Source organism: Octodon degus, unplaced genomic scaffold (assembly GCF_000260255.1).
Source record: "Octodon degus isolate 3935 unplaced genomic scaffold, OctDeg1.0 scaffold00011, whole genome shotgun sequence".
Lineage (NCBI taxonomy): Eukaryota > Metazoa > Chordata > Mammalia > Rodentia > Octodontidae > Octodon > Octodon degus.
This window is the reverse complement of record NW_004524587.1, coordinates 26,410,986-26,438,429: the sequence shown is the minus strand read 5'-3', so window position 1 is coordinate 26,438,429 and position 27,444 is coordinate 26,410,986. Positions and strand designations below refer to the sequence as shown.

Below are 27,444 nucleotides of genomic sequence, written 5' to 3'. Positions count from 1 at the left end.
GGAAGGAGGCAGCCACCAGTCACCAAGGTGTGCGATGCCTCGATGCAAGGTGAGCATTCAGCCATGTTCACACCAGGTTCACAGGTGAACCCCAAGGTGCACAGACTGGACCACCACCTCCCCCATCACCTGGGGAATCCGCGAGGGGGCCAGACCCAGGCACATGGCCTCTGGGAGGCCCAGCTTGAGGGGGATTTTGTGAGTCTCTAGAGACCCAGAATGAGGCTAGCATGGGGGTCCCCTCAAGAGTGGTTCCCCGAAGAGAATGTCTCTATTTGGAGGAAGCGGGGACTTCTCCTTTCATGACATGAATGTCAGAGACTCTGGATTCCACGGTGACTAAGAGATGCCTGAGCCGGTGGGAGGAGTAAGAGCTTAAATACCAGGCCGCCTGTCCTCTGCCACTTGACACCTGGACCAGACACGCAGCAAGGCATGGCCAGCCTGCCGGCTCCACTTCTGGCTGCCCTTGTCCTCTTTTCCATGATGCTTCAGGCAACTGATGCAGGTGAGCCGGGGGGCCGGGGGGCCTTCCTCCTCGCCTCAAAAGAGCACTGGATCTCAGTGTGCCATTGGCTCTTGTGGCACTGGGGTGTGACCATGCTTCTTTGGGCCTTAGTTTACACATCTGTTAAATAGGAGTGTAAGGGGTGTTGGGAGGGAGAAGAGGCCTTCAAGGCCATAGCCAGAAGCCTGGGCTCTGCTCTCAGGTGAATCAGAGTCACAGCGGAGCTTTGGAAAGGAGAGAGGGGCATGAAGCCTTGGCCTCTAGGATCTGCCTCAGCTGGGTCAGGAGTTGGGTGGGGAGGGCTGGAGAGGTGGGTGTGCGGAGCCCCAGGGCCAGGCCTGAGTGGGGAAAGGCAGAACTGTGTGGAGTGCCTTCCCTGGGAAAACTGGTCCTGCCTTTCCACCACCCCAGCTTTGCTCAGTTCCATCCTTACCTGGGCTGTGGGTCCTCCTCACACATTACAGACCAACCCACTCTGGGCTGAGCCTGGGACTGAGCCCTGGAGTGGGGAAGCGGGCAGGCCAACCCATGCCGCACAGAGGTATTGGCTTTCTGTGTGCTTCCTGGGCTTTCAGAAAGCGTGAGTGCTCGCAGCGTCACTGTTACTCTCAGCAACTTGTTCAGAGCAGGAAACTGGGGGCTTGAAGATGTTACAGGATGCAGCCACAGTGGCCCAGCAACTCAGGATGGAGCAGGACCAGAGTCCAGGCCCATGTGACTGTCCCCACCTGGCACTTTGCTCTGGCTCTGCAGCAGCCTTGCTGAGTAACCTGGAGCAGGTGCTGCCCCTTTTCTGGACCGCAGCCTCACCGTTACCCAGTGAGACAGGCCAGCGGGGGGATGTGAGCTCAACAATCTTCCAGGTGTTATATTGGAAGCACTTGGCCAGGTGCAGTAGAGCACACCTGTAACCCCAGCTGCTCTGGATGCTGAGGCAGGAGGGTCATAAGCTCAAGGTCAGCCTGGGCAATGTGATGACAAAGAGAGACTCAGTCTCCACATAAAATTTAAGAAGGGATGAGGGTATAGAGTAGTTTAGAGCTCCCTAGTTCCCCTTACACACAAGAAAAGCACATGAAGTTTATAAGCCTGGTGCTAAGGCCCGAGTAGTAGTAACATTTAAGGCTCTGTGACTAGCTCAGAGGTTGAGACCCATCTAGAAGCTTATTGGACTTTTTGTTTTTGTTTTTGTTTCTGTTTGTTTTGTTTGAGATGGGGTCTTGCTGGCCTTGAATTCTCTGCGAGGCCCAGGCTGGCCTCAAATGCACAAAGATCTCCTGGCTTAGCCTCCCAAGTGCTGGGGTTACAGGCTTGCTCCATCACACCCACCTAGAAGCTTATTGTCAATGGTCATTTTGAATCTACCGCCTGCAGCAGACCCTCCTAGAGGGTGAACATTGAGGCCTTCAGAGCTTCTCCGGGCCCCAGTGTTAGGATTTTTGCTGGCCCAGAGTCTTCTGGTCGCTACCCTTCCCATGGGGACAGAAACTTCCATGGGGACTGGAAGGCCCCAGGTCAGGGGTTGCGGCCGAGGGTGACCCTCTGTTCCCTGCCCCCAGGTCCCTATGGAGCCAACGTAGAGGACAGCATCTGCTGCCGGGACTTTGTGCGCTACCCCCTGCCACCAAGTGTGGTGAAGGACTTCTACTGGACCTCGGAGTCCTGCCGCAGGCCTGGTGTCGTGTGAGTAGGGAGCCGGCCACCAGGCTGTGGTGGGTGTAGCCTGGGGTGGCCGCAGAGCTGGAGGGTGGGGCAGACCTGGGGTGGGAGGAGCGGATGGCTGGACCTCTGCTTGGAGGCTTGGCCAGAAGAGACAGCTGTGTCCTAGCACGAGTATTCCAAGAACAGAAAGAATGGGCTAGGTCACTGGACAAATGTGATTGGATGCCTACCATGTGCCAGGCAGCTGGCCAGGCTCTGAAGCCACAGAGCTGAACGCACGAGGTGCCGCCCAGTGTGGGCACGGCAGCGTGGGCAGTGTGTAGTCACAGGCTATTGGCTACAGGCTGGTGGGCCGGTATGGGCTGTCTGCCTGCTGCCCCCGCTGCTGCCACAAGCATCTTAGTCCTGTCTGGTGTTCTGGGGATTATTTGAGGAAGCCCATTTGGATCAGAAGAGTAATACAGAGAGTGCTTGCTATGTGATAGTCACTGTGGTCAGCCCTTTAGAAACATGAGCTCCTGTATCCTAGAGGCAGCCCTGCGTGGTATCACTCGATCTGCTTTTCACAGTGAGGGGTCAGCGCGGAGGGGTCAAGGGCAGCAGAATAGCAAGTGGGAGGCAAAGCACTCACTAGGTGGCACACAGTAGGTGGCTGCCAAAAGCATGCATGACCCTTGCATTCTGAGCTGGACAGCACTTTAGAGAGAATGTGGCTTGACAAAAAGGGAGACGGAGGCTCTGGGAGGGATGGTGTTTTGCCCATCGACTGCAGAGGCCAGGGTGGGTGGGTGGCCTGCAGCGCTGATTCCATGTTTTGTTTGCTGGTCATCCATGTGGTAGGGGCACCCAGGGGACGAGGGGATACCAGAGTCAAGGGTCCCACTGTCAGGCTCCAGAGAGGTAGAGGCACGAAGGGTGTCCAAGAGTGTGGACATGGGTCTGACCCCAGGTGGCCCTCAACCTGCTCTGGTCAGCAGCAACTCAGGTGCCCTGGGCCCGTGGGGTGAAGGCAGGAGCTACACCTACAGCTTGCTGCTTAGTCCGGAGCTGGTGTCTGCCTCTCCTCCCATGCAGGGTTTGGGGGATGGGACATTCTTTGGGGGCCCTGCCCAGGACAGTCTGGGGTCCCCGCCTGGTGCTCAGATCTCACCAGGCCTGCTACTCGCGCAAGCTACTTTGCCGGTGTGGGCCTCGGTGTCCTTAGCTATACAATGAAGTGAATAATAGGGCCTATAAGTGGGCTGAATATAAGGATTAAGGAAATCCACATCAAGAGCTCGGGCGAGCTCCTGGCACAATTACATAGCCCCTCCTGTGTGCTGTAGAACTTAATGGCATCTATTTATTTGGGGCTTTAGTGCGTATTAGCACAGCAATGAGTTAGACTGTGATTACCACTTTCATTTTACCGGTGTGGAAACCAGGCTCAGATAAGTTCAACAACTTGATAGTAAGGGGCAGAGCTAGCGTTGGCACCCCAGCGGTTGGCGCCAAAGTCTGTGTTTTTGACCACCGCCCAATCCTCTCTTCCCCAAGACAGTGACAGTGACATTATGAGACTACTAGGGACTCAGAACCATGGCCTGACTGAGTTCCTAGCACTCTAGACTGGAGTTGGGGACCTGACGACTGTGGAATTCTGTGGGGTCCTGGAGGAGCCTTGCTGTTCCCAGCCGCTTGCTCCCCTTGAGCAATGGGTTTGCACACAGCAGGTGGCTTCTGACTGCTGAACTGCTCCACACAGCAGATGCTCCTGCTTGCAGCAGGTGGCTAAGCTGCTGCACACAGTAGATGGCTTGTATGCTCTGCACCATCCTACAAAGCAGGGGTTCTGACATACAGGCAGTGACTCTCGTATGCTGCAGCCCTGCATACACGTCCCTGCTGGAAGCTAATGCTGACGCATCTTCCTGCCCCTCCCCCTCCAGCTTGCAAACCATCAAGAACCGGGACATCTGTGCTAACCCCAAACTGCCCTGGGTGAAGAAGATTCTCGAGAAGCTGCGCCCATGAGGAGGCACCATGGCGACCGTGGCCTTGGCCTCTCTAGGAAGGCTCGCCAAGCCCTACCTCTCCACCCTTGCAGCTGCTCCCCGGAGAAGCCTGGGCCAGTCACTTTCTCTGCGCCCTCTCATCTCCGTCCCCACAGCTCTCACCCTCTGCTGGGCTTCCCTGCAGGCCCCTCCAGCCCCTCCTCACCCCACTGCAGCCAGGGTCCCTATCCTAATAAGCTGCTTCCTGGCTCCCACTGCTCTCCAAGAGGTCAGACCTGCACCTGGCCCCAACCCTTCAGATCTGGGTGCCCTCCTTGTGCCCAGCCCCTCCCCCTCTGTTCCTACATGGTGGGCTCCAGCTTCCCATTCTTCCAAGCATTTGTACTTTGGGGTTGTTCAGGGCCATGCCTGCTACCTGCACATGTCCCCCCACTCCCAGGGTTTGCTCAGCTCAACTGACCAAGACATGTTTTTAAACTTCCCTGACTCTGCCTACTCCTATCAGGTATGACCCAGTCTGTTCAGAATTTTCAGGATTTAGAGACCCATCCTGCAGCCCCACTGCTTAGACCCAGGTCCTCCTCATACTCTTATCTCCTGGCCTTCAGCACAGAGCACAGAGTCCAGGGCCTGACTCAGAATCAGAGCTCTGTGAGGGGCTACAGACTGAATCAATGATAGTAATGTGTCCTCCTCCTCCAAGAAAAAGAGGGTGCATACTTCTCAGTACAGCGATCCATGTCACTAGGAAGGACAAGCTGAGTCAATTGTGAATTCCAAATTGGCCAGACTCACCTGTCTTCCCCATTTTAGCTATGTGTTGGTTATTTTTGCCCTTTTTCTTTCTCAAATATATTAGTCTTCCAACCTCCAGCATTCAGGCCTGATCTCTTCAGAATTCACCCCAGTCCACGCCCTGCCTCCTTTCTTCAACAGCTGATAATTCAGTTGAATTCATGCCCAGGTGTTGGTGGTGACCCTGGCTTGGCACTACTATAAGCTGCATTTTATTTATATCTGAAAAGAGGGTAATTAGTTAAGAGGTCAAGTGATAAATGGGAGAACTGAGGAACTTGTGGGAGGGGACAAAGTGATACTTTCCTGGCCCTGGGAGGCAGCAGGCTATGACGGGATGGCTGTGTTTGTGAAGGAGCCTGAGAAAACTTGTTCTGGGGTGTTTGGGGCCAGGCTAAGCATCGGGACTTGGGACAGCAGTATCCCAGATAAAAGGAATAAACTGACAGTGCTTGCTCCTTTCTGAGGATGCCTGGTGCTGCTCAGTGGGGTGGCTGGAACCATCAGACCCTAAGAAGACCGTGTCACTTCTCCAAGCCTCATGTGACAAACAAAGATGAGAACAGCCACCTCACGGTTACTGAGAGGCTTAGGTCCAAAATGCACCTTGTGCCTGCCATGTAACTCTGGGTCTTTCAGGCCTGTGTCCCTCACCTGCTCACTGCCTATGAACGGAGTCCCCTCTTGTCCCTCAGGCTTTCTGGAAAATAAATCCTCTTAAACAGTGTGTGCATTGCTTCCTTGACATTTGTGGTCCCTGTGATATGGAGCAAGGGACACCACAGCCCCCTTCCTCCCCCACTGGGGGGGACACTTAAACAGGAGATAGATTGCCCAAGGTCACTCCATGATGGACATCAAAGTCTGGGGCTGCCACACAGGTGCCATAGGGAGGTCCGGGCAGGGGCCCCAGAGCTCCTCCCCACCAACCTGGCCCAACTCAGGTCCTGCTATCCACAAGACCTGGAAAGACCCTGGGTCTCGTGCCTGAGGCTGCAGCATATTAATTCACTAGCTCAATCTAAACTTCCCTTTCAAGGGTGGATGCCAGGAGAGAGGGGGAAGAATTGGTCAGGAAAGTCTACGTCCTTTGACAAACAACTCCAAATCTCAGGAGCTCAGCACAACAGAAATGTTTCCTTCCCACATCATGTCAAAGCCAGCATTCCTGGTCTACAGGCAGCTGTCCATGTGCTCATTTCAGGGACCTGGACTCTTTCCTTCCCATGGCTGCTGAGTTAGTCAGCTTTCTGTTGTTACAATAAAATGTTTGAGAAAATACACTTACTAGAGGAAAAGGTTCATTTTGACTGAGTTTCAGGAGTTTCAGCCCACAGTTTCTGGGTTGTCAGAAGCCGCCCTTTCTGGCGGCACAGCACATCACTGAATAGGCATGTGGCAGAGGGGACCTGTGTTCCTTCTGGTGGCCGAGAAGCAGGGATAGAGAGAAGAAGGGAAAAGGCTGAGATCACAGTATGCCCTTCAGGGAAACACCCTCCCCCCATGACCTCACTCACTCCCAGGAGGAAGGTTCTACCTTGCTCTACCTTTGCAGAGTACTGGGGGCTGCAGACCAAGCCTGCAAGCTGGAGGCCTTTGGAGATATCTCCAAACCACAGAAGACACTCCCCTCTACAGTGTGAACTCCTCCAACACCTGCAGATGGGCAAAAAAGGTGGACGATTGTGGAAAGATGTGACAAGCCCAGCCAGGGGTCACCCATTCTGCCACATGCCATTGAGCACCATGTCTGCAAGAGATGCTAGGAAATAGAGCCAGACTTTGTCTAGGAGGAAGAGGAGGGAGGTTCCAGAGCACCTGGTTCACCTGGTGTTGAACTCTCACGGTGGTGTTAACCCTCCTTGGGCTGCCACCCTTCTGACACAGCTTCTCTGCCCAGACAATAAAACAGGAGCCCTCTGCCCTTGGGTGTCTTCACTACTTCCTGAATGTAGGCACCTATTTCACGCACATCTTGTCACATGTGCCCTTTGTTCCCTTTCTTATCTGCCTTGCAATGGAATTTCCAGGGCCCTAGCTCTGATATGCAGTGTGAATGCCAGGAATAATGGAATGGCACATACAGTAGATTTAGACAGATAGGAGAACTCTCCCTGATTGTCGATTGGAGCAAGGTTTATCTTGTTGAGCCATGGTTTTCCTCTATGTAAACAAGAGGCAAAAAAGCATACATCAATATGAGTAGCTGTGAGAATCCCAAGAGACAAAGAACAGCTCAGTAACTAACTGGACAAAAGGCTTGACTAGCTCTTAAGAAAATATCCAAATAGCCAACAGACACACATGAGGGTACATATTTTTTATTTGCTTTCTTGACAATGGAATTTCTTCCACTGAGCCATCTCCCTGGCTCTGACAATGGAATTTCTTGATGGAATTAAAGGGTAAAAGAACCCTTCTACATTGTTGGTGGGAACGTAACCTGGTATAACTACTATAGAAATCAGTACAGAGATTCCTCAAAAAACTAAAACTAAAAATTCCACTTGAGGCAACCCATTTGAGGCCCCTCTTGTCTCTCAGAAGCTATTCCTATTCTTCAATAAATTTCTGTACTCTCTTTTTTTTCTCATTAAACTTTGTTTTAATGGGTCTCAAAATTCTGTGACAGATTTTTGGTCAAGTTGTTTCCATTAAAAAGTATTGATTTTAAAAACTAATAACTTAAAAACTGCCACACACACCAAAAAAAATGGTCCACAAAACATTCTCCTTTCCTTCTGAAGGTGCACTATTGTCATTAACCAGTCTTTCACTATTAAACTTAAATGGCCACTTGGGAGAAACAGTTCTGAGACCAGTCTTCTGCCACTGATTAAGACTGGGGTGGCAGGTGGCAGGGATAATATTCATTTAGCCTTCTGAGCTTTCTGGGAAGACTTGGTGACCTTGCCAGCTACTTCCATTGGTGGGTCATTTTTGCTGTCACCAGCCACAATGCCATGCCAGACCTCTTTGACAGACACGTTCTTGACATTGAAGCCCACATTGTCCCCAGGAAGAGCTTCACTCAAAGCTTCATAGTGCATTTCAACAGGCTTGACTTCAGTTGTGATGTTGACTAGAGCAAAGGTGGCCATCATGCCAGGTTTGAGAACACCAGTCTCCACTCAGCCCACAGGGACAGTGCTGATACCACCAATTTCGTAGACATCCTGGAGGGGCAGCCGCAAAGGCTTGTCAGTTGGATGAGTGGGTGGGAGGATGCAATCCAAAGCTTCAAGCAGTGTGGTTCTTCTGGCATTGCCATCTTTGCAAGTGACCTTCCATCCTTTGAACCAAGGCATGTTAGCACTTGGCTCCAGCATGTTGTCACCATTCCAACCAGAAACTGGCACAAAAGCTACAGTGTCAGGGTTGTAGCTGATTTTCTTAATGTAGGTGCTGACTTTCTTAACAATTTCCTCGTATCTCGTCTGGCTGTAGGGTGGCTCTGGAATCCATTTTGTTAACTCGAACAATTAATTGTTTCACACCCTGTGTGTAAGCCAGAAGGGCATGCTCATGGGTCTGCCCATTCATGGAGATAGCAGGCTTCGAATTCACCAACACCAGCAGCAGCAATCAGGACAGCACAGTCAGTCTGAGATGTGCCTGTAATCATGTTTTGATGAAGTCTCTATGTCCAGCAGCATCAGTGATGGTCACATAATACTTGCTGGTCTCAAATTTCTACACAGAGATGTCAATGGAGATACCACACTTGTGCTCATCTTTCAGCTTGTCCAGCACCCAGGCATACTTGAAGGAACTCTTCCCTATCGCAGCAGCCTCCTTCTCAAATTTTTCAATGGTCCTTTTGTCGATGCCACCACATTAGACAGCTGGTGGTGGTGGACTTGCCGGAGTCCACATGTCCGATGATGACGATAGAAATGTAAGTCTTTGCCTTTCCCATGTTGGCTTGGATTTAGTGTTGGCTTTCACTACACCTGTGTTCTTGCAGCAAACACGTTGCAAAAAAGAAATTTCTCTACTCTGAAAAAAAAGGAATTCCATTTGACCCAACTCTTCCCCTTCTAGGTCTCTTCCTGAAAGAATTAAAGAGATCATATTACAGTGACCCACACCCATGTTTATAGCAGCACATCTCATAATAACTACACGTTGGAAACAGCCCGGATGTCCACTAACAGATGAATGCATAAGTACAGTGCGGTATTTACACACAGAGGAGCACACTACTCTGCTATAAAGAAAGATAAACTTGAGTCAATTGTAGGAAAATGTATGCACCTTGAGACTGTAATATTAAGTAAAATAAATCAGACACATAAGCTGAAATATTGTGTGATTTCTCTTATGAGAAACCTAAAGTACAAATAGAGAGCAAAATAAAGGGTAGATGACAGGAAGTTGGCAGATCCTTCTCAAATGGGAGGGGAATCTAGATGCAGGGAGCCTCTCTGCTCCTTTACGTCTGCTGACAGCCGTTCTTCCCATGCAGCCAGCAGCAATCTAGACAAGATGGTGAAGGTCGGAGTGAACAGATTTGGCCATATTGGATATGGTCACCAGGGCTGCTTTTAACTCTGGCAAGGTGGATGTTGTGGCCATCAATGACCCCTTCATTGACCTCAACTACATGTTCCAGTACAATTCCACCCCTGGCAAGCTCCATGGCATTGCCAGGGCTGAGAATGGGAAGCTCGTCATCAATGGAAAGGCCATCACCATCTTCCAAGAGTGAGATCCCGCCAACATCAAGTGGGGTGATGCTGGCACTGAGCATGTGGTGGAGTCCACTGGTGTCCTCACCACCATGGAGAAGGCCAGGGCTCACCTGAAGGGTGGTGCCAAGGGGTCACCATCTCTTCCCCTTCTACCGATGCCCCCATGTTTGTGATGGGTGTGAATCACAAGTATGGCAACTCCCTCAAGATCGTTAGCAACACTTCCTGTACCACCAACTGCTCAGCCCCACTGGCCAAGGTCACCCAGGACAACTTCAGCATTGTGGAGGGACTCATGACCACAGTGAACGCCATCACTGTCACCCAGAAGACTGTGGATAGCCCCTCTGAGAAGCTGTGGCATGATGGCCGCGGGGCTGCCCAGAACATCATCCTTGCATCCATTGGCGCTGCCAAGGCTGTGGGCAAGGTCATCCCGGAGCTGAGTGGGAAGCTCACAGACATGGCCTTCCATGTGTCCACTCCCAACGTGTCAGTGGTGGATCTGACCTGCTGCCTGGAGAAAGCGGCTAATCACAGCAACATCAAGGAGGTGGTGAAGCAGGTGTCAGATGGTCCCCTCAAAGGCATCCTGAGCTACAACCAGGTTGTGTCTTGCAACTTCAACAGTGACACCCACTTTTCCACCTTTGATGCTGGGGTGGAATGACCACTTTGTCAAGCTCATTTCCTAGAATGACAGTGAGTTCGGCTACAGCAACATGGTTGTGGGCCTCATGGTCCACATGGCCTCCAAGGAGTAAGTGGCCCCCACTACATCCCAGAGAGACCAGAGGGACGGAGAGGCCATACTGTAGAAGTCACTGCCCTACACGGAGAATCTCCTCTCACAGCTTCCATCCCAGGCCCCCTAGAAGGGGAGGAGCCTTGGGAGCCCTGGCTCACTGCCACTGCACACCATCAATAAAGCCCACTGTACCCCCCCAAAAAAATAGATGGAGAGAGGAAGAAGGAGAAAGGAAGAAAAAAAATAATATGTGTGATGTACATTCACCAACTCCACACAAGGAATGGAAACATTATCTATCTACTGCAAACACATACCAACAAAATTGAAAACTTAAAAAAGAAGATAGCAACTGCAGTAATCATTGCCAAAATGCAAACAAAGACCACAATAAGATAAAACTTTCCATCCGGTAGGATGGCTATTATGTAAACAAAACATAGAAAACAACAAGAGTTGGCAAGAACGCGGCAAAATTGGAACCTGGATCTCTGCTAGTGGGAATATAAAAAGTTGCAGCTGTGGTGGCAAACAGTACAGTAGGTCAAGAAATCGGACAGACTGAGGCAAGGTGATCCCAAGTTTCAGCCTAGCTTGGCAACCTAGCAAGAGACTGTCTCAAAAGTTAAAAAAAAAAAAAAAAAAAGGCTGGGGATATTGAGGAAGGCAGCAAAGACCCTCATTTCAACCTCCAGGACCACAAAATAAACAAATAAATAAATAGAATTTCCACGCGATCCAGTGATTCCACTTGCAGAAGCATATATCAAAGCATTGGGAGCAGGGGCTCAACGAGAGGAGAGCACCCAGGCTCATAGCTGCCTTTTGCACAGAAGCCAAAGTGTGGGAAAGGACCGCGTGTCCACAGACAGATGAATGGTCGCTGTGGTCTGCGAAGACAAAGGAATATTTCTCAGCCTTGGAAATGAAGGGGAATCTGACGTATGGAACCACATGCACACATCCTGAGGATGTCATGCTCAGGGCAAGAAGCCAGCCACAGAAGGACAAATACTGTAGGTTTCTATGTTCAGGGGTTGCCTGGAGTAGCTGATATTGCACAAGAAATTAATAGCATGGTAGCTGTGAGGATCTGGGGGGAGGTCAAATGGAGTGTCACTGTGTAACGGGACAGGGTTTCACTTTGGAAGATAGAATCTTTCTGGTGATAGAATGTGGTAATAGCTGCACAACATGAGTGTATTTAATACCACTGAACTGCATGCTCAAAATGGTTAAGATGATATTTTTATGCATATTTTGTTCCATAAAAAAGGGTGATGCCAGGCATGGGGGACAAGCTGAGTGCATTAGGGCAGCCTTCCTGACTGGTCAGAAAAGGGGAGCTGGGTGGAGTAGGACTGGAAGGGAGGGTGATGCAAAGCTGTCCCCTCTGGTGATGGTGGGAGGGTCATCTCATCCCTTCTTCCTCCCCAAACCCTGTAGGAACACCCCGGGCTCCTGCACTCTCCATCCCACAACTACTAGTGTTCCGCTTCTGGAACATGGGGGGTCGCCTCCTGTCACCCAAGCACAGCACCATGTCCCAGACAGGGCCCCAGCCCTCAGAGGGCTGTGAAAAGTATAGGTAGGGAAATCCCCACCCCCTAGTCCCACTCCCAAGCCTTCCTCCTATGTTCCAGTGCAGTTCACTTCTCTAATTGCTGCTGTAGCTCAAAGCCCTCCCAGCTCTGCTCCACTTTCTTTGCTGCTCAACTTCAAAATTCTCTCTGTTGTCATGCAGCTTCAACCTCTCTTTGGCCTCCCTCCCTTGGAGCCAGTGGCACCAGACCATGCCCATGCTCTCTGGGTCCCTGCCCCCTACTTGAGGTGGGCTTTTCCCTCTGCCTGGAATGATCCAGCAAATCCTGCCTCCACACGTGTTGCAGGGTCTGCAGAAGTCACAAAGTATAATACTTCCTTGGGAAGGGTTATAAGTCATCTATGCACCCATCCATTCCAAACAGCGGAGCAATCTGCAGTGTGCAACTCCCCTCAACAGGGACAAGTGCCAGTGACAAGTGAGTATAATTACCCAACAGGTCTTTGCTGCAGAGTGTAGCCTGGGGCTAATCCAGTTTGGGGATCTAACTTCTGGGTTGCAGGAAATGCATAGGATAGATAAACAAATCAGATGACTCACACTAAATAAAGAATGAGAACACTGTATTACACAATGGTGTTGACTCTTCAAAAGGTCAGGATCAGCCAGTGTCTGTAATTTTATCTATTTGGGAGGCTGATCTATGAGGTTCACAAGTATGAGACTATCCTGGGCAATTTAGCAAGAACTGGTCTCTAAATAAAAATAAATTAAATAAATAAATAGACGGACCAACTGACAGAGATAGGTAGAGCTGGGAATGTGGCATGGAAGCCATACCCACAAAAAGGTTCACGATTATCGGAAAATGATCAGGTGGTCTGAAAAGACTGAAAAGGAACAACCATGTGCCTCATGAGCCTAGGTTGGGTGGTCTGAAATGTAAATAGAACCAAAATTCCTCTGGTCCTATTGGGATTGAAGCAGCCTCTCTCTTGTGGCCCCTGGTTCCTGAAACCTCGGAGTTCTAGAGTATTGCGGGAACTCCTGGGCGCAAGGGCTTTTCAGCTCGTTTGCTTCAGGATGGCCCTGTGCCCAGCACCAAGCACACGCCGAGGCTCCATAACAAACTCCAGGGGCACCCATGTGCCAGCACAGTGAATGTCCCTAGTTTTCCTCAGTCCCTTAGAGGTTTGGTTTCGTGGCCATTAGCTGCCGGGTTACAGGGAGGGAGACTGAGGCATGCACTGAGAGGCCAAGTAACTCGCCCAAGGCAATGTCCTTTGCAAGTGGCGCAGTTACAATTTGCTACCAGGTCTGATTACTGGGTCCAAGTTTAATCTCTATTCAGTTAGTCCTGACAAGAGAAGTGGACATGGTCATTCTGATTTTCATCTAGGGGGAGCTGGGCCTGGAACTAGTGGGGATGATCCCAAGGTGGAAAGAGGACAAACAGAGGTTTTGGTATCAGACACTATCTGGGCCCAGTGGGGCAAGGAGTGGTGGTGTAGCCTGGGGGGTTCTGGCTCCTTGTGGGACAAATCCAGGCCTTTCACTCCTTGATGATCTTCAGGAAGTTTCTTAGCTTCCACAGGACTATTTTTCCCCATTTGCAAAACAGACTATGACAGTGGTATTTTATACCCTGGTTTTGTTGTGGTGATTTATGTACATTAACCATGACAAGCACAGAGTTCTTGGTTGTTTGGTGTGGTGCTGAGGGTAGAATCCAAGGGCCGCATACCCATTAGGTACCAGCTCCATGGCACCTGTCTCAAGGAAGTGCTTTCAGTGCCCCGTCAGATCCAGTGAGTGTGACTGGGCCCTCCCCACTTTCCAGAGAGGAAATGTAGCCTCAGGGATCAGAGAAGCTGTGTAGCACCCCACAGCTGATGGAAGTGCCAGAGCCAGCTGTCTGATTCTAAACCCTGCTTTCTGCATGTTTTCGCAAGCTCAGCCTGGGGCCAGGGCCAGTAGGATCTCTACTCCCAAATTTTGTCCGTATTGGAAACATCACACCACAGTGATGTATGTGTGCCTATGTTTATAGCAGCACAATTTGTCATAGCTAAATCTTGGGAACAACCCAAATGCCCATCAACTGAAGAACGGGTAAAAAATATTATACAGTGGAGTATTACTCAGTTATAAGGAAAGATAGACTTGAGGCTTTTATAAGTAAATGGAATGCAACTAGAGGCCATACTCATAAGTGAAATAAATCAGACCCACACGTGTAAACATATTTGTCTCACTACCATAAGAACCTCAAAGAATAAACAAAATCTGAAATGTACAGTAGATATAGTAAGAGGGAAAGAAACTGCTCAAAAGGAAAGAACAATTGGATGAGGGAAAGGAGAAAAGAAGGAAAGGGGGAAATGTATGTATGTATGTAAGCAAGATAGGATTAGTGTACTACTAATTTGCATTGGGTTTTTTGAAGGGAGCAGTTAATGCTTAAAATTTTTATTTTGACCAATTTTACTCATTCCTGTCTGGTGATGTGAGCAACTACTTTGAAGACAATAATGTGCAATATACCACCCTTGTCGAATTCCTATCTTGTTTTTTTTTTTAATTCTGCATCATTTCTAATGTTTTACCTATTATTTTTATTCTCTTTAAAGTAAAAATTTAATTAAAAAATAATTGTCCTAGTTAGGGAACAACAACAAAACAATGCTCCCCATGGCCCTCTCCTCTTCCCCCACCGTCTGTCCTCCCCCTCACTCACTCGCCCTTTTCCTCTGTTCCCTTCCTCTCTCCCCCTCCTCCTTCGCTCTCTTCCTGCTGTTCTGACACGCCGCCAGAGCGCAGAGCGTCTACACCTGCGTCTCTGTCCCTCCTTAGTCCCTAATTTGGGTCCATTACCCCAGCCTTAAAAGGAGCCATTCTTTGGGTAGCGGAACTGGGCGCTTTCCAGTTTCCCACCTGCGTTGGTTGGGGCAGGGCTGAATGTCGCCAGGGAACGTTGACCTGTGGTGGGGGAGGTCCCCCTTGTGAGGAGCGGCCAGCCTCCCAGCCCACAGCCCCCGTGGCCAGGTGCGCCTGGGCGTGGTGGCTCGGGATAGGTAGCAGCACCCAGGCCGCTGTCACTGCACATCCATCATGGACTGGCTAGCTTCATAGTCAGCGCAGCTTCATAGTCAGCGCCACTGGTCCCCAGATAAGCTGTGCGCCTCTGGCTCGCCGCAGCCCAGAGAGATGGAGTTCAGTGCGGCTCACTCCTGGTGAGGACACTGCTCTCCAGGTCCAGATTCCCAAGAGTGCTGATCCTTCTGGGTAGATTAGCAGGGTTCCCTCTGAGGGCTGGCAGGGGTCAGAGCTGGGATAGGAGAAGATGCAAGGCAGGAAAGGAGGCTGGGAGCCTGTGTGTGGGGGGGGTGCTCTCTGCTGCAATCGAAGCCATCACAGACCCTGCTTACCCCTCCTCTGTAGCCATGGGAGGTGGGTCCCCCATCCCGAGGAACGGTACAACCCAGAGAGGTTCCCAGCACCTGTCTGGGCCTCAGTTTCCCCATCTAGTCATACAAAGTGGAAATGGGCCACTCAGCAAACCCTGCACTGAGCTTCCATTCTTGGCCATGTGTTGCCCTGGGCTCAGGAGATGTGTGCCTGGAGACCCCGTAGCTCCCAGTGCAGGGCTTGGGATCCTAAGGGATGAAGGTTTGGGTTCATCACCGCGAGGGAGAGAGACCTTTCTCTGTCATGAAGAGCCTGCCAGACTCAGGCTGGGGACCAGCATTCTGTCTCTCAGCCTCCTGGGTGTATTTGCTCATTGTCCACGTAGAAGCCAGGTTCCCAAGGGAGGCGCCTGTGCGCAGGGGAGGAGGCTTGGTCCTTTGAACCCTGGCAGTTCCCTGGCTGGCAGAACGCTGGACGGTAAGCAGCCAGCCGGCTGGGCTCAGACCCCTGCAGCGGCCCCTCCCCAGCGGAGCGGTCGGTTCCTTGGCAACATCTCCAGGAATCCAGCGCCAGGCTCAGGCTCGCTTCCTCTCCCCTCCCACCGCCTGCCTGCAGGGCTGGGGGCGGAGGCAGAGAGCCCATTATAAGAAACTCGAGCCCATTCCAAGAAGCAGCGACGGAACCGGCTGCCTAAGGACAGCACAGAGCTCCCCCGGAGGCGCCAGCCTCAGCCTCCTGCCCGGGCCCCTGCGCAGGCCCTCACCCACCCCAGCGATAAGCGATGGCTCCCACACCTCTGTCGTGGCTGCTGCGCCTGGCTGTGCTCTGCCATCTGACGGTCCTGCTGGCTGGTGAGTGGGCATGACTTGGGCACGAGCTGTCAGGGTAGCCACCTTGCCTCTGTCCTCGGGCTTGACAGCAGGTCCCTGACCCACCTGGGGAAAGCGGAGAGGGACGTGTGGGAGGGGGCTGGGGAGTGTCCCTGCCTGGCTAGGTGGGCAAGGTAGCCGCTTACAGCAGCATGGAGGGGGTGTGGATGGCACAGTGTGCCAGGTATGGCACCAGGCAGGTGGGGGTTCAGGGAGCCTGAGGGAGCTTCCAGGGGGGAACAGGGTGGGACAGCCTCCCACCCAGGGTTAATGTGTAGCATTCATCCCTGGGCTGGGGCCAGGGATAGTAGGAATTTCTGTTCCCCTGACATCAAGGCCCCCAAGAGTAGGGGACCAAAGATAGTGAAGGTCAAGGTCACCTCAGCTCAAGAATGGGGCCTGTTGCTGTGGGGCTGGTCTGGCGCTCCAGCCCCTCCGTCTGTGCCTCTCCCATCATGCTGTCTTCCTCCTCCACACACAGCTTCCAAATTGCTTTCTGCTTCCTGCCCCTTGCTTCCCAGTGCCAGGACCTCGTAGGATCAGGAGTAGCCATCCCACCTGACATGGGTAAGACGGAGGTCTAGAGAGGATCAGAAACTGGCCTGAGGATGCACAGCCAGTAGGTAGGACCGGAGGATGAGATCTGGTGAACTCAACGCAGGAGAAAAAGCAAAGATTCATACACACCAGTTCTGTGGGTGCCCTACATCCACACACCCCTAGAGTCAGCCCCAGCCTCAGGGAGCATCTGGCTACCTGGCAGGCTGACTCTCAGAGAGGGGGGCCCTTTGCCTTGTGGCACACAGCAAATCTAGAAGAATGGAAACCAGTCCCCAGCTTGCAGGCTGTCTCCATAGGGCAGGCTCCAGAGTGGGATGGGAGCAGGAGGGGGAGTGGGTGGGCAGGTGGGTGGGGGAAGCAGTTGGTGCATGCTCCCTCTTCTCTGACCTGTGACCAGAGGCCTGAGGTGTTTGGGAACAGTAAGCGCTGGGAGATGGGGGATCAGGTGGAGCTTGCTTTGCTATCACTTTGCTGTGTGTCCCTGAGCAGGAACTTGCCTTCTCTGGTCCCAGCTTCTGCACCTTTAAATATAGCTATTGTCTCCTTGGTGATGGGCTCTACCATCTATGAGGGCATTTGGGGAGAGGAAAGGGAGAGAAAAGGAGAGCTCCTTTTACTAAGCCAGTGGGGGGAAACTCAGTGCGGAGTGGAGAGGGCACCCTGAGGGCTTTGATTAGCAGCTTTAGTGAACTGCCCTAGTGGTGGCCATTGACTTTGCTGGGAGATACTGGGCCCTGTTGCAGCCTTTCTGAACCTGGATTTCTCCTCCTATAAAACTGGGCATTCAACCAGGCCTGCCTGGGAGGGCTCCCCAGCAGGGGGCTGGTGTAGGCTGGCTGCATCAGCTCCCAAATGTGGGTCTATAGGGCCACATGAGGTGGGTGGTGCTTTATGTAACGAACCTACAGATGCAAGTCAGAGCGCGAGATTCCTCTCCCTGAGCACTGACGCACTCACTCCCACTCAAGTCCCAGCCAGAGAGAGAGAGAAGGAGGGAAAGAGAAAAGGATGGAGAAAGAGAGAGAGAAAGAGAGAGAGAGAGAGAGAGAGAGAGAGAGAGAGAGAGACAGAGACAGAGACAGAGACAGAGACAGAGACAGAGATATCTGCTTTAAGCCACAGATCCAGGCCCTCCTGGATTCAAATGGAAACCCCTTATGTCTCTATTGATGAGGCCACTTGTGTCACCCAGCACCTGCCTGTGCATCTTGTCCATCTGTGTAATGCAGCACAGGCTTGGGATGCCTGCTATGTGACAAGCCCGTGTCCTCATTGGTGGATAAAAGGGCTAACGATCCCGGTCCTTGAGCTATGAGATTCCACTGCAGATGGCAGTCAGTACACAACACAAATCAGTAAAGGATCTGGTCTGCTAGAAAGGAAAAGGCACTGCGGTTAAAAAATAACAATAATAAAGTAGAAAAGTGGGAAGCTGTGGCTGTTTAATGGGGGTCAGGGAGGCCTCCCTGAGCAGATGGTGCCCGCAGTTTGCAGGAGCCAGGGAGTGGCCGTGAGTGTGGCTTAGGAAACCGGCCTGAAGGGACATCTGGCAGTCTCTGGAGACATTTTTGGTTGTTCCAAAGGTCCTAGTATTTCTGGTCTGGTGTGGCTACTGACATCTATTCAGGTAGCGACCTGTGGTGCACAGGACGGTCCTCCATGACAAAGAACTATCTGACTCAGAGAGTCGGTAGTGTCCCTGCTAAGGGACCCTGCTTAAGGAAAAACAAAAAAATGCTTGGATGTTAAAACAAAAACAAAATCAACAAAAACAAAAGAAGTTCATTGTTTGCAGGCTTGGTGACACATACCAAATTCAGAAGGTAGAGGCAAGATTGCTATCAGTTTGAGGCTGGCTTGGACTATATAGTGCATTCAGGGCCAGCCTGGACCATCTGGCCAGACCTTATCTCAAAAAACAAACAAAATGAACAATTGTGTGCATGGTGGTATACACCTATGATCTCAGCTGAAGCAGGGAAGCTGAAGCAGAGCGAGTCCCAAATTTGACCCAGATTGGAAAACTTAGCAACTGAGGTCCTCCATGACAAAGAACTATCTGACTCAGAGAGGGTACTGAGGGTAGTTTGCATGTGCTGAGCATAAGTTCCTACCCCTACTAGCTGCTCCTTGTCTCAAAATAAAAATAAATAAATAAATAAATAAATAAATAAATAAAGGGGCTGGGATATAGCTCACTCCTTGTTCAATCCCCAGAACCAGAAAAAAAATTCTTTTACTCTGTGAAACAGGTATTCTATCCATTTTACAGGTAAGGAAACTGAGGCCTGAGCAGCTTGCTCAGGACACTCAGCTGAATAAAGGCACAAGCCCTCTCAGCACCTCACTCAGGGAATCAGGACATTGCCACCTGTAAGCTTCGTGCCAGTCCTTGGCCAATCTAAGGGACACCTCCTCTTAGAAGCCTCCCTTGATCTCACTCTGTTGCAAGCCCTTTTATCTCTTCTTCACGTAAAATCCCAGTATGTTTGCCAAATATTCCAGAACAAGGTGTTTCTACAGGTTCTGTGCCAACCTAGAATACTAGGATATCTAGGAGCTGGGTGGAAAGTAGCTCTACCTGTCGGCAGCTTGGGCAAGTGGTTTAATCTCTCTGATCCTCAGTTTCTGCATCTGTAAAGTGGGCATAACAGTATCCCTTTTGTAGGGATTTTTTTTCCTGGAACCAGGGATTGAACTCAGGCTCTTGCGCTTGCTGGGGAAGCGCTTACTCCACTGAGCCATCTCTGAGGCTCCTGCAGGGATGTTAATGAGGGTAGTTTGCATGTGCTGAGCATAAGTTCCTACCCCTACTAGCTGCTCCAGAAAACAGCTCTAATCCCTAGCTGCATGTTTGCCTGCCCATCCGGCTGTGAAGCTTTTGAGGGAAGAGACAGGCACTGTACCTCACCCTACACCTAGCAAGACCCGCTAGGGCCTACCTGCCAGTAGAGAGAAACCAGCATGTGTTGGTTGGCTGAATAAACATAGTAACTTCTGGCACTTTTGGGGACTGAGATGCTCTTGATGAATAGCTTTGGGAGCTATTGGTGAGTGCTGGGCTTAAGAAGGAGTGTTGGCAGAGTCAGGAGATGGAGATGGACGGGTGATGCACTGGTGACATGAAATGGATGGACATGAGTTGAAAGGAGAAGAGAGGGTGCAAGATGGAGGTGGGCTGGGATCCAGCAAATGGGTGGCTGCAGGCATAGGGAATGAGTAGCAAGTAGAGAGGTAGGTGTAGAGTGAGTAGGAGATGACAGGAGGAAATGGATGGGTGGGTGGATGGATGGATGGATGGGTGAGTAGATGGGTGGATGGATGGTTGGATGGATGGATGGGTAGATGGATGGGTGTGTGGATGGATGGATGGATGGATGGATGGATGGATGGATGGATGGGGGTGGATGGATGGATGGATGGGTGGGTGGGTGTGTGGATGGATGAGGGATGGGTGATAGATTAGCTTGGATGAAGGGAAGAGGGAGGAAAAGAAATGACTCTCCAGGCAAGTGGCATAGCCTTCTTGGCAAAGCCAACAGTACACCTGGCCAAGACCCTTCAGGCACTGTGGCAGAAAGTAGGGACTTTGGAGACAGGGTGACTTTGTAGCTCTTTATAACCTTCAAAGTGGGCAGTAACCCTCTTCATCCTGGATTCAGTGCTTCTCTTCTGCCCACCCTGTAGCCTCCTTTCCTCCTCCTGTCTCAGGTCATGCAGGGACACCACTTTTCCTGGGGTTTTCCCAGAAAGACACCTGCCAGACCAGCTCAGTGGTCGCCATCTGGCCCAGGCCTGAGAATGCTGTGGTTGAGTCATTTTGAGGTCCCACTAGGGAAAGAAAGTGACAAGTCTGCACAATGACTTTCATATTCTGGTTCCTCAAAGAGAGACTGGTGACTTGGAGAGCCCTTTCTGCTCACCCAGGGATCACTAGGCTGTCCCTTGATGACCCAGGCCATACTGTAGGCACCTACAAGCCTCCTCACAGGTGGGGTGGGCCATGGCCAAGGGGGGCCAGGGAGAGGAGGTGCCCACCTAGGGGTTCTGTGCATGTGCACGTGTGTGCCACCATTCAGGAAGGTGGAATGCATTTACACAGGTGCTTGTGCAGGATATTGCATGTTTTGGTGGAAGCTAGGGATCAGCAGGAGGCCGCCTAGGCCCTGAGACTTCATCTCTCTACCCTACTGCCCTGGAAGTCCTGGCTTCTAGATGTTAGCAAAACCCACTGAGCTCTGGCAGTTGCTGGACATAATCTTGACCCAGATCAGAGCTCAAGTGCAGCCTGGTTTGTTACATCCATCTTCCCTGTGGGTAACCAAGCACAAGACAAAATGGTGCTGCAGAGTCTGGAGGAAGGGGAGAGAAGGAAATAGAATGCAAACAACCTCAAATGTTTATATCAAATAGATGAGTTTAGTCCCCCCTTTGCTGGCCCAGGGCTTCTCTTTGGCTCCATTTGCTGAGCAGCATTTGTATACCTTGCCCACTGCACCCCGCCCCACTCCACAAGGGCCCCGCCTCTCATTTCTCTTGCACTGGGGACTCCAGATGCCTCTTCCTTCTCTCAGTCCCGTTCTGCCACGCAAAGGGAACACCTCTTCAGCAGGGCCCACCTTTTAGAAGGTGGCCACACTTACTGTACTTATACATTTTCCATTGTGTGTCATCTGCTACGTGTGCTTGGTTGTGTGTTTTTCATTATGTGCTATTGTATGTGGAATATATATGTGAATAATATGAATGAAACATATACATCTGAATAATATGAAAAAATATCTATGCGTATGTATATCAGCATGGTGGTACACATCTGTAATCCCAGCACTCAGGAGGCTGAGGCAGGAGAATTACTGTGAGTTCAAGCACAGCCTGAACTACATATTGAAATCTTGTTTCAAAAAAAAACCAACCATATACGTGCTTGTTGTCATGTGTGCACACATGCACTAGGGTGAGCACTTTAAGATGTGGATGGACAGAGGTCCGGGTGTGTCTCCAAGGCTGGGAAATCCCTGAAAGCAGAACAGCCCTGGGAGGTACATACCATCATTGTCCCTATTCATGAGAAATGAGGCCCAGCAGAGTTGGGAGGAGGAGGGGGCTGAGTCCCAGGCCTCAGAGACCAGCATGTGGGGAGTGGTTTCTGGCTCGGGTGGTATGGCTAAGACAAGCTGACATGGGATGGAAGCTAAGGGCTCTATGAACAGCCTCGTTGACTAGGGATCTCTGTGGCCTCAGGACAGCATCATGGTGTGGCGAAATGCGAGATTATTTGTGACAAGATGACCAAAGAAATTCCCAAGAGCTTGCTCCTGCACTATCATGAGAACCGGCGCTCCTGCGGCAGGCCTGCCATCATGTAAGTGCTGCCCTTGGGGCCCCTGCAATCCCCATTGGGCCCTCAGGACAATCCCAGTCCTCTGCCAGTGCATGTCTGCACCCACCCACCTCATCCTGGGCTCCTAGCCAAAGACCTTGCAAACATTCCCTTCCCTCCTGGCCGCAGGCCACCTTGCTGACTTTATTATCTGTGTTGCATGTCAAAGATGGGAAACAGCTTCCCACATGGGCCAGTGCGGTTGGGCACAGCTGCCCTGACTTGGGACCTGGGGCAGCCACCACAGGGGCTGTCTGCACTGTAGAGGCCCTCAAGCCTCTGGTCTTTGAAAGGTCTCACAAGAAGCTGGTATGTGGTAGTTTTGTAGCTCACAGTCCAGGCTCCAGCACATGTGGACAGGTTCTGGCAGCCCTGGTCACACTGCTTACCCTCCACACCTTGGCTTCCTCATCTGTAAAATGGGTAGCCAGAAGGGTGACTGGAGAAGGTGACAGCATGCTTGACCCCAGAGATCCTTGTCTCCATCAGACAGCAGAGGAAGCAGGGCCCTGTGAGACTCGAGGATTGAGCTGAGCTGTTTCCCTTGTGGCTGTTGGGGACGCTCAGCCGTCTTGGTTGCCTTCCCCTCCTAGGGCTCCTGGTGGTGACTTGACAATTTCCTGAGTGCTTGAGCAGCTTCAGCCTGACCCCAGGCCTAACAATGGAAAGTAGCCCTCAGCCCGTGGCAAACTCTGCTCTGGAAGGCCTGGGCTTCCTCTCCTCAATTGTGTAGTGTCTCCCAGGCCTGCTCCTGCTGGCCTTTCTGCTCACCAGACAAGTGTCGCTTCTACCACACACTCCCAAGCATTTGCTTCTATTTTCTAGGCGAATGGGGAAGCAGGAAAGCACTCAGGGGGCCTGCAATGTCACCCTGCCTTCCAGAACTTCTCTGGTTTTCTAGCACTTGACACACTGACTTTATCTCTTTGAGCCTCAGCTTCCTCATCTGTAAAATAGGGATGAGTGTGGCATGAAGCTCACCTGACATCAGACAATAAATGATATCTCTTCCCAAACAGGAGATGCCCAGCCTAGACCCCCTGCCTTGATGGCAACAGCGTGATTATTAACATTGTTATTTACTTATTTATTTATTTATTTTTGGCGGAATCAGGGATTGAACTCAGGCCCTTGTGCTTGCCAGGGAAGCGCTTATTCCACTGAGCCATCTTCCCAGCCCTAACATTGTTTGTTTTTTTTTTCTCCATAATTTTATTGATAAACAAATAGCAATGAGACAGTTTCAAATCAAATTGGTAGGACAGCTTCAATAATTAACACATTGCATACATTCTTCCTAGTGGTTAATTGCTGTACAAGATGTGGACATGATATCCTATTTACAAACACCATTAGAACAAATCACTCTATTCATTAAGAGAATGTAACTATATATCTATCCTAACCACTTTGAATACACAGATACAAAATGGACATACATCTGTATACCCTCTAACATTGTTATTATCTTTAGCTTTTTGCATAACACTGGCAGCTCTGGTCTGGCCTGAGTGCTTTCTTTATATAACTTTAAAAATAATAATAATAACATGGAAGTAGGATGACCAACCTGTCCCCATTTGCCTGGGACTTTCCTGATTTTGAAAGGTTAAGTCTCTCATCCAAAGGGTACCCCGTCCCACACTTGCAGGGGTGGTTGGTCGGCCCCCTCCACGTGGCAGGCATTCCTGGGTCCGGGAGCCCCGGGAGGTGGAATGGCCCCAGGCCTCAGGGTTGGGGATGGGCAGCCGGATTTCCTGTCCCCCTCTGGGGCATGTGTGCACTGCCCCTACCACACCAGCCTGGCTTTCTGCTACCTGGTCATTATGAGGCCCCTGTTTTCCTCCCTCATAGCTTGGAGACCATCAAGCAAAGACTATTCTGTGCTGACCCAAAGGAGAAATGGGTCCAAGATGTAATGCAGTACATAGACAACCAAAGTCCTGCTGTGACAACTCAGAATGGCGGCAAGTTTGAGAAGCATGTGGGGAAGCCTGAGACCGTGCCAGCCGCCTGGGAAATGGCCCAGCCTCTGCTCACAGAGCCTGAAGCCACAGGGGAAAGCATCAGTGTGGAGCCTACCACTTCTTCCCAGGGGACTCAGAATCTCATGGGGACTTCTCCAGAGTTGCTCATGAGAGCAACTGGATCTTTGGGGACCAGGACGTCCCTCACTTCCAAGGCTCAGGATGGGGAGCCTCCTGCTGGCACAGAGGTTTTCAGCACAGCTGCTGTCTCCACCACCATTGCTTGGCAGAGGTCTGCTGCCTCCCAACCTGGCGCCAGCCCCAGGGCTCAGGGCAAGGCCCCCTCTACCCCAGCTCCCTCTACCCCAGCCCCCTCCACTGAGCCCCCCTCCACTCAGACTCCCACCACTTCACACCCAACAACTGAAGGCCAACCTGGGTGGACCCAGGCACAGACCCCTACTCCCGAGAGCACTGTAGGGCCCAAGGAGATGGGCCCTGATCGTGCTCACACAGATGCTTTCCAGAACCAGGGCCCCAGCAGCGTGGGCCATCCTTCTGTGGTCCGTAGCTTCTCCCAAGGGAGCTCCAGCCAGGAGCCAGAGGGCTTAGGCAGCTTGATCCCCAAGGTTGAGGAGCCCATCCATGCCACTGTGGACCCCCAGAGGCAGGTCCTTATCACTCCTGTTCCAGACACCCAAGCAGCCACTAGGAGGCAGGCAGTGGGGCTGCTGGCCTTCCTAGGTCTGCTCTTCTGCCTGGGAGTGTCCATGTTTGCCTACCAGAGCCTCCAGGGATGCCCCCGCAAGATGGCCGGGGAGATGGTGGAGGGCCTTCGCTATGTCCCCCGGAGCTGCGGCAGTAACTCCTATGTCCTGGTGCCAGTGTGAGCTGCCCACTTGCTCATGTCCAGTTTTAATTCAGACAGCCTCCTAGGGACCCCCATCCTCATACCCACCTTCATGAGGGGCCTGGCTGAGCTGGGGTAATGGGAATGGGGAGGCGGGATCCTCCAGGTGCAGGCAGCTCCAAGACCCAGGTGTAGTCTAGGAGGTCGCCCTTGACCTTTCTCAACCTATCAGGTCCAGAGAGGGGCGGCCTCCAACTCCAAACCTGAGAACTCTCTGCTTCTGGCTGGTTAGAGGTTCCCTTGGCCACCGTCTGAACCCCTGTACACAATTATTTATTGAATGTCCAGCCCCACTCCTGGCCTGCGACTCCCTGTGAGCCCCGTGGTCCTCCCATTCCACAAGTAAGCGACAGGCCAGGCCTCCCTTGCCTGCTCCCCAGACCTCCTCACGTCCCTTGGTCCTGCTGCAGTCGCCAGTCACCCCGGCCAGCTGCGGTGCTATCTCTACATTTCTTCTGTACAGAGCCCCAACCCCCACCCCAGATTTGTGTCTTTTCTTGCATGAGGCTGGTGTGGCATTTCCGGGGTGCTCCTAGGGAAGATGCTGCATGGTGTGCAGGGAGATGAGGTCACTGGTGGCTTTGATGTCCTCCTCTGTCCTGGCTGTGCAGTGAAGGAACACAGAGTGACCAGCCCCAGCGCCACCACCCACCTAACAAGGCTGGCAGATCTGTGGCAATAACCTGCGCTCCTGGGCCACTTACTGAGACCCTCCTGCCGGGCCTCTTCAGCCAAGCACCGTGGACACTCACTGCCATCCCATCCGGCTGGCACCTGTGTGGGCTTGGGGAACCTGCAAGAGCAGAGCCAATTGTGAAGGCTCCTCCTTGTCCAGGAGCCCCAGGTCTGCCCTGACAGAGACCACTGAAAAAGCGAGAAAGGCATCAGGCCCCCAGGCAGCTGAGGCAGCCTGTGAAAGGTGCAGGGAAAGCTACGGAGCCCCTACACTTTCGGAGCTCCTGCAGCAGTGGGTTTTCTGCAGCCCGCACAGCCGTGCTCTTTCCTTCATCTGCCCTTGATGGCACCATTCACTGCTCTCCAGGATTTTGCCCTCTCTTTTGTTCCAACAAAGGTAGGGCCAGCAATGTTGATGATATTCCCTGGAGTCCTGTGTGTATTTCTGGAAGGTCTCCATCCTGGCGGAAGGGGACTTGTGGGCATAAAATGCTGGGTTCCTTTTGTAGCTGCTGAAGATGTGGGCAGAGCTGGAGGTGGCCAGCACCCCAAACCAGAGCTGGAGCTGCAGACTTTGCCCTCAGATCTCTGGTGGCAGCTTATCATTTCTTCTGATTGCCCCCAAGAGTGACCCTTGGCCTCTGTCTGCAGGTCTTCTCATTGGCTGGGCTGCACCCAGGTCTCGGTGACACAGTCTTTTGCAGGTGGCTCTTGATGAAGCAACACAGCTGTGGGCCTCAGAGAGAAAGCCCTGCTGCCTGCTCTCCTGCACTGTGCGCTTCAGGGTCTCTCTGAGGAGTGTGAGGGGAGGGCAGGTCCAAATGCACTTTGTTCTGGTTCAGGTTCTGTCAGGCCAGGAGAGCCTTCAACGGTTGGGACACCTCTCCCTTGGTAGCTCCTCCCCACAGGATGTGGACAGTGACGATCTGGAGAGGACTTTGGAAGGGGTTGGTTGATTCTTTTGCTTTTTCAACCCTCATCACCACTGTCTGTGCCATTTTGTATTTTACTAATAAAACCGAAAAGTCTTGTGAATTACATAAGTGTGCTTTCTCTGGGGCAGGCCTTAGGGTGGAGGAGGGAGGAAAGACCCCTGTCCCTAGTCTGCCTGGAGCAGAAGGGCAGCAAGTTTTACAATAGCAGGAGAAGGGACATGGCAGAAGGGAGTCAGGAGGGCTGAGCCCTTGGCCTGGCTCTGTTCTGCTTGGCTGTGTGATACTGGGCCCCCACATTTACCTCTCTGAGCCTGTGTCAATGTGGGTATGGGATTCTGATGGGACTCGGAACCCTATGTGAAGCCTACGTCACTCCCCCTGAGCTCATACAGCATGTCAGAGATCTGGCAATTTAAGGGACAAACGGGGCCACACTTTCACTGAACACTACTCATTCTGTGCAGATAAGAGTCACAATGGGATGACCTCTTCCGGGATTTGGGAGTTCACAGCCATGACCCAAATGGGAGGCTCCCCATGTCCCCCAAGCCCTCCAGTGTCCCAGGTCACCCCATATAGCATAAGAGCAGCTACACACAGTCTCCAAGGTTTGGAACAGCACAAGGTCACAGGTCAAATTTGCCTACACATCCCGATACTTTGTGGATTCTAAAATGCATGTTTTTCACATTGTGACCTGTTTTATTTTTTTTTTTATTTTTTTTTAAATATTTATTTATTTTTATTTTTATTACATTTATTTAGTGTGTGTGTGTGTGTGTGTGTGTGTGT

General features: G+C 51.6%; 3 protein-coding genes across 4 annotated transcripts; all 3 read left to right on the top strand.

The window, feature by feature from the left end:
* Window positions 1–428: 428 nt before the first annotated feature.
* Window positions 429–5,646, top strand: Ccl22 (C-C motif chemokine ligand 22). Its single transcript, XM_004626052.2, has 3 exons — window positions 429–508; window positions 2,068–2,191; window positions 4,099–5,646. The coding sequence occupies exons 1-3, from the start codon at window positions 436–438 to the stop codon at window positions 4,181–4,183; spliced, it is 282 nt and encodes a 93-aa protein (XP_004626109.1). The 5' UTR covers window positions 429–435; the 3' UTR covers window positions 4,184–5,646.
* Window positions 5,647–9,816: 4,170 nt separating this feature from the next.
* On the top strand, window positions 9,817–10,323 carry LOC101569927 (glyceraldehyde-3-phosphate dehydrogenase-like). The gene has a single exon (XM_023709349.1). The coding sequence runs from the start codon at window positions 9,817–9,819 to the stop codon at window positions 10,321–10,323; it is 507 nt and encodes a 168-aa protein (XP_023565117.1).
* Window positions 10,324–15,833: 5,510 nt separating this feature from the next.
* On the top strand, window positions 15,834–26,749 carry Cx3cl1 (C-X3-C motif chemokine ligand 1). 2 transcript variants are annotated; one of them, XM_004625953.2, is made up of 3 exons: window positions 15,834–16,203; window positions 22,027–22,147; window positions 24,020–26,749. In XM_004625953.2, exons 1-3 carry the CDS (start codon window positions 16,134–16,136, stop codon window positions 25,020–25,022), a joined length of 1,194 nt encoding a protein of 397 aa, XP_004626010.1. In that variant the 5' UTR covers window positions 15,834–16,133; the 3' UTR covers window positions 25,023–26,749. The 2 variants fall into 2 exon arrangements, with proteins under 2 accessions (XP_004626010.1, XP_012369021.1); XM_012513567.2 differs by having other exon boundaries at window positions 22,009–22,147.
* The last annotated feature ends 695 nt before the right edge of the window (window positions 26,750–27,444 follow it).